Source organism: Zea mays, chromosome 7, assembly GCF_902167145.1.
Source record: "Zea mays cultivar B73 chromosome 7, Zm-B73-REFERENCE-NAM-5.0, whole genome shotgun sequence".
NCBI classification, from domain to species: Eukaryota; Viridiplantae; Streptophyta; class Magnoliopsida; order Poales; family Poaceae; genus Zea; species Zea mays.
The window spans coordinates 165,149,410-165,159,626 of NC_050102.1; the positions used below are offsets into that span (position 1 = coordinate 165,149,410).

Below are 10,217 nucleotides of genomic sequence, written 5' to 3' on the forward strand. Positions count from 1 at the left end.
AGGCATAAGTGTAAGGAACAAGACAATACTAGTGATAAAGGGGTCTTCTCAAGTGGAAGGATTAGATTTTAGATAGACCTTTGCACCAATTGCAAGACTTGAAGCCATCAATATCCTCTTTTATATGCATCCAATCATAACATAAAATTATTCCAAATGGATATTAAAAGTGCATTTTTTAATGACTTCATAAATGAACTAATCTATGTTGATTAACTCTCCGTATTTTCCAAATGGATAATAAAATGGTATTTTTAAATGACTTCATAAATGAACTAGTCTATGTTGATTGATTCCCCATATTTCTATTCCCTATATATCCTAACCATGTTTATAGATTATCAATGGTGTTATATGGGCTCAAGCAAGCACCAAGGACATGGTATGAGCACCATCGAGATTTCCTTATTGAAAAGAGCTTCAAATTGGGATGGTTGACACCATACTATTCACTAAAATAATGATGGTGATATGTTCATTTGTGAAGTATATGTTGATGGTATTATATTTGGCTTGATAAATGAGGACTATTGCGAAGAATTTGATAAATTGGTATCATAGGAGTTCGAGATATCAATGATTAAAGAGCTTTACATTCTTTCTTGGTTTTCAAGTCAAGAAAATGAGTGAAGGAATTTCATCTCCCAATAAATGTATACCAATTATCTTCTAAAGTGATTCAATATGGATGAATGTAAGCCAATCAAGACACCAATGCCTTCAAATGAACATCTCAACCTGGACGAGGGAGGTAAATTGGTTGATCAAACTCTCTACTATTTTATGATTAGTATTTTGTTATATTTAACTACATCTAGGCACTTAGTTGTTGTTAAAATAATCCTTAGGTACCTTAAGCACCACACACACCAAGCATTGACCGTTGCTATCCTAACGAAGATAGTTTCCAACTCATTGGATATTCTGATTTAGATTATGCATATTGCAAAATTGATATGAAAAGAACTTTCAAAGGGTACCATATGTTTGGTAGATCACTAGTATATTAGACATATAAAAGACAAAATAGTGTTGCCTTCTCCACCATCGAAGCGAAATATATCACCATAGGTGCTTGATATGTACAGTTTCTTTACATGAAATAAACCCTTCTAGACTATGGTGTAGTTCTAAAAAGGTACCCTTTATGTAATAATGATTGTTGTGAAACTTACTGACAACTTAGTTCAACACTCTTGCACCAAGCACATATATATCCGTCATCGCTTCCTTAGAGATCATATGTATCAAAAAGTGATATTTCACTAGGAGTGAGGACGAAATATCAATTGACAAATATCTTCGCAAAACCTTTAGATAAAACACAATTTTGTATGTTGAGGAATGAGCTAAATGTTCTTGATTTAAGAAATTTCACAAAGAAATGAGCTTTTGTTATCTCTTTCATTCCATTGTAATATAATTCATGCTTAAATAACTTGATTTGCACTTAGGTCATGCCTAACTTAGTTAAGATAACAGCCCAAAAGTGTGTAAGTTTAACTAGGGCTCGAACTTGACAAACACTAGCTTTAATTCTTGTATTTGTATTACTAGAATCAACATGCTAGAATAGAGTTGGTACTTTAGGTGCAAAACTTTTACGCGTTAGTTAGAAAATACTTTTAGGCATAAGAGATGCAACACTTTTATGTGTTTGTTTTGGCTTCTAGTCATATTATGGCCATCAGAATTAGCTTTTGGCAGCCAAACGTTTCACTTATTAATCTGTTTTCGTAAGAATCGTTCATGTGAAAATTACCCCAATCAATGTGAATGATGAGTCCACCAAGTTGTCGTGACGAAAGAAATCTAGCGCTTCCTAAACCATAAACCGTGCAAACACTTTCATCTTTCTTCGCACGTAAGTCTCCGTGATATCTAGATTCTCATATCTTTATAGCTTTTATGTAATCACCTCATATTCGCTTGTCTTGCATAGGCAAGTAGTTTGGTTATTTCCATTTTATTGCATGTAATCACCTCATATTCGAGCTTTTATGTTTCAATAGTGATCAGAAAGGTGAAAATATTTTTATTTCTGTGTGGTTCGACTTGTTTAAATCTGTATACTGCCAAATACAAACTAATATGATGTACGAGTTAATGCTACACTGTAAATATTGTACAAAGCCTATATAAGTGTCTCAAATATGGGGGGAAACTCCACTACACAAGTCTAAATTCAGATTAACATAGGCAACCAAACCAAGCAACATGCATGTTGCATTGAGTCCATCACCCTTCCAACTTCCAAGGTCTCAGAACTCCAAATTCAGGCCAACATAGGCAATCAAACCAAGCAACATGCACGTCCATGACCCTTACTAGGTCTCAGGACTCCAGCCATGGGATACTCATCTTTGTTTCAACAGACTACTAGTTCCACAACAGCAATCAGAAACAGACTGGGGAGGGAGAGAAAAACTTGTCACCAAACTAAGATGATACCATTTTTTCTATTTTATCTCTTGATGGTCAGCCTTAGGATGTTGTGGGTTGACAAATCCTATATAAGCCTGGTTCGTTTGACCGTTAATCCATATGGATTGAGTGATATTGAGATTGAGTGATATTGAGACGGTTTAAATCCATAGCAAATCAAAATACATCCTAATACACTTTCAATCCATATGGAATTGAAATAACCGAACAACACCTAAAGTTACGAAGAACCACATGGTAAATATCTCACCTTTGCAAAATTAATTGTCACTTAATGTATGACGCTAATGTGATTTTCATACAACTTCGCGGTCGCCGTCATGAAAAGGAGAAAAAGAGGAAACTAATCCGCGACAAATGGCAAATTATCAACATCAGGAAGGGAGAACAAAAAAAACCAAATATATCACAAATTCAGTATATTTTTCGTGTTATACTTCATCTTCCATGCAACTGTGTCATTGTCACAGTGCCAATGGAGTGGCTCCGGTCCTTCTCGCTTGACTTGCTGGATTCGATCTCACGGCCTCGAAGCATCAGCGTAGGCGGCCTCGGATTAGGAAGGCTCGAGCTGTCGTTGCTCAGCATAAGGATGACAGTGGGGATGTCAGGTCGCTCATCTGCGTGATCTTGCACGCACAGCAACGCAATATGGATGCATCTCAGCACCTGCCGAACTGAGCACGATGCTCTTATCACTGGATCGATCAGCTCCGCAGCATTGTCTTCGTTCCATTGCCGCCACGCCTGAAATATGTAGTGAAGTAAAACATCAAGCAGACACAAACAGCATGAGGGAGATGCCTGTTTGTTCAGGTGAGGAGTCCCCGCAACCTAATGGTTATAGGACAGGCAATGTGCTTACATATCCAGCGATGTTCAAGGAGTCCTCGTGACAGTGGAAGCTCACAGCCCTCTTTCCTGTGATGATCTCCAAGATCAGGACTCCGAAGCCATAGACGTCAGACTTGACTGAAAAAATGCCTTCCATTGCGTATTCAGGAGACATGTAGCCACTGCAAAAATAAAGTTCAGTGTATCATAACCAAGTGGCAGTAGTGTGGTTCCTGTATGGCCCATTGAGTTGTGCATACAATGTACCGACGACCCGATTCGTGTTGAATTGGTTTTGGTCCCCTCCAAACATCCTTGCCATTCCAAAATCTGATATCTTGGGTTTCATGTCCGCGTCCAGGAGAATGTTGCTGGCCTTGAGATCACGGTGAACAACTCGCAGCCTCGAATCCCGGTGGAGATATAGCAGCCCTCTAGCAATGCCTTCGATTATATCAAACCGTTTCTTCCAGTCTAGAAGCCGTTGCTTTTCAGGATCTGTTCAACCACAGTGATCAGAATCCAATCAGCATATTTGTCCGTTCATATTGAGAAATGAGAAGCGCGGAAAGTGAAGGACACATACTAAAGAGGAATGCATCTAGACTTTTGTTAGGCATGTACTCATACACCAGGATCTTCTCTTCCCTCTGTATGCAGCACCCTAGTAGTCTTACAAGATTGCGGTGCTGCAACTTTGCAATAAGTATGACCTCATTCTTGAATTCTTCAAGGCCTTGACCTGAATTCCTACAAAGCCTCTTCACAGCTACTTCTTCTCCCCCAGGTAAAGTTCCCTGCAGTGGTTCATGATATTCATTATCATTAAGCCAAGTATTAACATAAAATCATGTGTACATCAAACGCCATTCACAGTAGTGAAAGTTAGTATACCATATAGACAGGACCAAATCCTCCTTCTCCAAGCTTGTTAGAGTCACTAAAATTACTTGTAGCAGTTCTTATACGGTCCAGCGAGTACACTTTGAGTTCATGACTTTTTCCATCCTCCACATCATCATCAAAACGAATTGACTGCGAGATGTCCAGCATAGCACTATTCTGCTGGGATTGGGTAGACGAATGCCTTGATCTCCAACTTCCGTGCACTGCATCTGCTTCAGAATGGTAATTAACATTATAAATACTGCTGTTCTAAGAATTCACATTGAACTGTCTATTCACACCTTTCTTTAGCGATCATTATGGTGATGAGTAAAACTTTTATCACTCAATCATTGGAGGATAGTTTCAATGAACTTATAAGTAAAAATTTATGATTTATGTGACCTTGGCTAGAGAATACCTCATGTCTGCAATGTTTTCCCACATAACAAAATTCATGGAATCATTATGGTTATTTAAAAACCATGAAAAAGATGGGTTCACTCCAAACCTTAAACACTAGTTTGTTTTTTGAAATCACTAATGTTTCTAATAGTATTAGTAAAAACCAAGCCGACGAAACGCAGTATAATCACAACTATTGCCAAAAGCCCAAACCACAGTCACGAACACTTGTGAGCGATAAATAACATGAATGATGTGTACAGCGGAATCTTACCTTTAATATTTCTACCATGCTTCCACCACAGAAGAAGGCAAGCAGCCAAAACAAATAACACTATGGCTGATATTATCGTGGCTATTTTCCAAATTGGGTGATGTCCTCCTGCTCATCAAGAGACATCAGGAACTGGCATAAACATAATGTTTTACAGGTGGTAAATACAGAAACGTGAACTGAGTGACACTTTTTTGAGATAATCGACATTACTTACGCAATTCAGAAGCAGGAAGCTTCAGGTTTAGAGTATATGCCCCTGTTTGCAACTCATGCATGTCAATTAGTTCGTTACCCCAGGCTAGGCACCCTGTTGTAGCTGTGTAAACATAAGCACCGCATGAGCAGTTGTTAAGGCAGACAGTTCTGCATCCAGGCTCATCTCCCACTGTAGATACCCAATATGAGAAATCAGGCCACTTTATGTTTCCCATTGGAAGAAATCCATCCCCAGACTGATTGGTCTCACAACCCAGAGGTGGGCTCCTGATGCAACCTTGACTCCAATTTCCTGCATTCCACTGCTCCTGCAACTTCGGATGAAAACCTATTGAAATAAATGAAATTTCGAAGTCAGGCTACAGCTAATATTTATTTATGGAAAATAATTAAGGTGTCAACAGAAATATACATAGCACTCCATGTCTTCCTGTGTCTTCCTGTGTTAGGGATCCTGACTAACTTATTTGTATTTTAAATTGGTGTGAACAATTAGGAAACAAAAACTCAAGCAAAAGCATTTACGTCCTTTTAAATGGACGACTCTTAAAACAGTTGGAGTATTGCAGTTGAATACATTGGACACTGCATAAGAACCTCAGTCGATGGAGGAAGAGAAAGAACTAATGTTTTGATGTAGGGATGAACAATGAGTTTTTGCAGAACTGGTATACAATTGACATGTTCAAAATGGAGTTCTAATCGCCGAAACCATCAAAGCTTGGAATTGCAAAAGATATTTTGGCTGCAGGCCATACTTCTTGCATTGTAAAAATAATATTAGCATTCTAAATTTTTGGTCGAATACAGACCTTTTAGGCAGGTGCATTTTGCCTTGCCATCTTGCGATGCAGTGCATTTTGCATTTGGACCACATGTAGCATAGTATTCACACTCATTTGATGGTTGGTACCAGACAAGCTCCCAATCTTGTGAAGATTTTCTAACCATGTAGCAGATGTCTGTGCCATTTGGCAAAACAACAAACCTCTGCAAAGAAGTGTTTGTTGCAGTGTATGTGTAATAATTTCCAAGCACTGGATCAATTGCCGGTGTGAACCCACTCCTGTAGAGTGGCCTCCATGGAATGCCTATAAAATTCACCCCATTCCACTGTCCCGACCTGTAAAAGAATTCAGATCAAGTTATGACATATCTTGCAAAGACATATTATATATATTCGACATTTTCAAATCAGGCTCCCTGTTATTTTGAGGCCCCATCGTCTATACCACGCCAAAGCATAGGTGATAGGTCTATGGTCCGGTTCTAGTCGTTCTCACATGGGCTACGGTGCCGCTGTACATGGGTGGGGCAGGGGTTCAATAGTTTTCTCAGTCTACATGAGAAGATCTTCTTCTTAATATAATGCTGGGTGCTGTCTTACCCCCGCGGGTCGAGTTTTTTATTTTATTTTGAGACCCTTTATTCAAGTAGCTACGCAGCTACTAGAAGCTATCATTCACATTGGCTAATCTCCACTTCATTTCCCTTCATTTTTGTTCTGTGATTACTGATTACAACGAAGATACATGTGCACACGCACACTCACACACACGGCCCACAAATGCATACTAGACTCATGCAACAGTGCACCTCCTATCACAAACATACAATTAGAGCTGAAAGCGCAGGTGCTTGCAAATTGTGGCCAACATAATTTTAGAGCCTGATGGCAGCCCACTTCATTTCCCATCCTAGCTTGTTTCAGTTGTGCAGCTTAATTTCCAGTATTAAATTATGTTAAATTTGATTATTCATTTATACATCCATTAGGCTATTCAAGGCACAGGTATCAGCGTTCACATAAGCAAGCATTGTGGAAACATTTTGCACTACCGACTTCACAGAGGGATACTAGTACTCCCTCCGTCCCAAAATATAGTTCTTTCTAGCCCCACTTTTTTCTGTCCACATTTATTCAAATAGTAATGAATATAGACATACATGCAAACCACATTCATATGTTACTTAATGAGTGTATGATTAGTCTAAAACGAATTATATTTTGGGACGGAGGGAGTAGTTACCAAGATAACTCTGTTCTTTAGAATCATCCAAATGGCCCTTTACCATGTAAAAACAATAGTTTCAAGCTGAAGGTGATCACCCATGAAAGGGAGACCCTCAAAGTTCCCATTAGCAACTAAGAATGGCCACAGAAAGGCAATTGCTGAAGGTGGCTTGGTGCATAGCAGGGGATCAGCACTTCAGCAGCAAAAGTCCAACCACAGTAGGCAACCAACCAATCACAATGAGCACTACTAAATTTGAACACATTTTTTTTTCCTGAAGAAAAGTCTTGGATTGCTCCTATGAATCACAAGCAAAGGTATACCCTCCCAAATTCAGAATTTCTAGAGTCAGATGGTGAAATAAACCAACAACCGCAATAAGTACAGTACTTAAAACAAAGGACTAGTAAATGTTGTTGCCCAAATCAAGTTTTACTAGCATACCAATCCTTAAAACCTCTTGTATCCAAAAAAAAAGAACATACGATGATACTACCAAAAGTTCAAGTGTCCCATAAGAGCCAATAGCCAGTAAAAAGAAGAAAGATATGCTTTTCTTTGTAAGCAGGGAAGTAGGAAGCGGACCTCCAGTACGTAACGTTGCCATCTTTCCAGATGTAGGCCTGACCGGAGTTGCCCGGGTCGAGGCCGAGCGCGTATCGCCCCGGCGAAGGGTCCGTCTCGCTGGCCCAGGACGTGAACAGCATCCGCTCCTTAGGGCCCCTCCCTGGCGCCTGCAAGGTGATGCGCATCCCGGACAGGATGGTGTCCGTCGGGTGCCAGAAGCTGTCCCAGAGCACCCCATCCTCGCTGCGCACCTCGAGGCTGCCAGTGTCCTGGAGCACCGCCGAGTAGCCGCCCCGCGGGCCCGCGCGCGAGGTGGTGTTGGAGGACCAGAGCAGCGGCGCGTCGGCGGTGCCGTTGGCCGCCGTGCCGTCGAGGACGCGGAGCTCGCCGGTGACGGTGAGCGTGAGCGACGGCGAGGCCGAGGTGGCCGGCGCGACGCGGTTGGCGACCCAGACGACGGTCCGCGGCGAGATGCTGTGGTACCAGATGCCGAGGTACTGGCGAGAAGGCTGCTTGGGGTCCGGCGCGAAGAAGCCCGCCTCGAACACCCCCTCCGGCGAGGACACCAGCGTCGCCGCCCCGGACAGCGACTCCCCCTGCCGCAGCGTGTCCGTCTTCTGCGCCGCCACACAGCATAGCGAGGCGCCGGCGAGGAGCAGGAAGAGGAGCCGAGGAGAGGAGACCATGGAGGAGAAACAGAACACTCCTCCCCCTGGGCTCGTTCCCACCATCTCTCCCTCCCGGTGTGCGGTGGAGCCCCGGCCCGGCCCTATTGGCAGAGGCCACGGCCACCCTGGGTCCTGGGACTGAGAGCACCAACCACTCCACTCTGGAGAGAGAAACAGAAAGGAGCGAAGGAGAGAGAAAGACCGTGCCTTTAATGGCGAGAGAGCACGCCGTGTTGGATTTGTTTAGTGCAGGACGTGTCACTGCAGGTGGGAGAGATAGTGAGATTAATTAGTGTGGTGAAGCATATGGTTTTGCTTTCGGTTTAGCTCAAGGCTGTGGTCGCGAGAGCTGTGTGTCGAAGTAATTTAAGCGGCCAGCGCGTAAAGGGCGGCCGCCGGCTCCGGTGAGCTCGATCGGCTTGGTGGCTGAAGTGATTTTGTACAGAGCGGTTGGAATAGAATGTGGGTCGAATCGAATGAAGATACGTTGACGGATGTAGATCCTGAGAGACCGATTTCAGACTGGCGACTGTGATCGTGCATCGATGCCTTTAATGGCGGAAAACGAAAGGTGACGCCAAGCAGATGGAGCCAGTGTCCTACTGTCCTCTAGACCTCTACTCATTCGTTTGCAAAGTATTCGGCATACTATGCATTGTACTAAAAATAAAATATACTCCCTACATTCCCATATACTATGTATAGAGAAAAAACTAACTAAAACAATAAACAATTTAAATTTGGAATGAACAGTGGCTACAATAATCCCTAGACTATTTCGAACACTATTTATGTGCAAATGGAAGATATATATTGGTCGTGTTTGGTAGATGATCAGAATGTGTAACGGCTTCACGTGGCTAAAGTTAGCTAGTGTCTCGTTCATCGCCCATTTTGACTTGTCGTAGTCTCGTAGATACAGGATGTAGTTTATTTTCTATGGCAAAGGAAGACAGAATTTTGCCAACGTTTTTGTTAACCGGACTTAGGGGTGATAATTGGTTCTAAATTTTATACTATAAAATTTATGGATCAAATTACATTATGATCATACTCTATTTTTATTCATTTTAAACTAAAATTTATTTAGTGTCTTAATAAATTATGAAGAAGCATTTGGATCACGATCTATTACCACCCCTAGCCGGACATTCGGTAAGGACGAAGCTTGGGTGCTATATATATGTTTTATTTGGGTGTTTAGGCAATTTTATGTTTCATTTAATCCAAAAAAATCATAGCAAACATGTGACAGTGTACATATGTATGTGTGTAAATCTACTGCTCTCAATAACACACAAACATTTATACTATGTTTATTATAACATAAAATAAATTGATTTTTACATATTTGGATGATATTAGGGTGTACTTGTGAAGGGACTAATGAAAGGGAAATGTGCCTTTGGGCCATTTCTAAGTATTTTGGTGATTGAGTGCCAACACAAGTACTTAAATGTGAATCTATGCCCATGGATGAACAAAGTGCAAATCAAGAGCTAAGGTATGTTTCTAAGTCTTAGTACATTGGTTTTATGTACTAATATACTTGTCTAAGTATCAGAAACAGGAAGAAGAAGAAAAGAGGAGAGTTGGCTGTGTTCAGCCAAGAGGCTGTTTCGGTCTGGAGCACCGGACTGTCCGGTGGTGCACCGGACAGTGTCCGGTGCGCCAGGCTGCCTCGGCCGAAGAAGCCGCTCTCGGGAATTTGCTAACGGCGTTCGGCTAAAATTCACCGGACTGTCCGGTGTGCACCGGACTGTCCGGTGAGCCAATGGTCGGCCGGGCCAACGGTCGGCCGCGGAATCCGTGCGCGACACGTGGCCGAGCCAACGGTCGGAAGGGGGCACCAGACTGTCTGGTGTGCACCGGACATGTCCGGTGCGCCAACGGCTCCCAGATCTG

General features: G+C 42.0%; 1 protein-coding gene across 2 annotated transcripts; it reads right to left on the reverse strand.

The window, feature by feature from the left end:
• Positions 1-2,665: 2,665 nt before the first annotated feature.
• On the reverse strand, positions 2,666-8,831 carry LOC542354 (kinase interacting kinase 1). Of its 2 annotated transcripts, none has more exons than XM_008653635.4 (9): positions 7,663-8,831; positions 5,875-6,185; positions 5,061-5,390; positions 4,844-4,951; positions 4,174-4,397; positions 3,866-4,076; positions 3,540-3,777; positions 3,311-3,461; positions 2,666-3,192 (listed from the first exon to the last, which is right to left on the reverse strand). In XM_008653635.4, exons 1-9 carry the CDS (start codon positions 8,373-8,375, stop codon positions 2,884-2,886), a joined length of 2,595 nt encoding a protein of 864 aa, XP_008651857.1. In that variant the 5' UTR covers positions 8,376-8,831; the 3' UTR covers positions 2,666-2,883.
• Positions 8,832-10,217: the final 1,386 nt, after the last annotated feature.

What these genes read in the sequence shown, in the direction of transcription:
- LOC542354 (XM_008653635.4), bottom strand. Translation starts at nt 8,375, where the DNA reads ATGGTGGGAACGAGCCCAGGGGGAGGAGTGTTCTGTTTCTCCTCCATG. An exon ending in GATTTGGTCCTGTCTATATG is followed by an intron (nt 4,077 to 4,173) that starts GTATACTAACTT and finishes GAACCACTGCAG; the next exon opens with GGAACTTTACCTGGGGGAGA. An exon ending in AATCGGGTCGTCGGTACATT is followed by an intron (nt 3,462 to 3,539) that starts GTATGCACAACT and finishes TTATTTTTGCAG; the next exon opens with TGGCTACATGTCTCCTGAAT.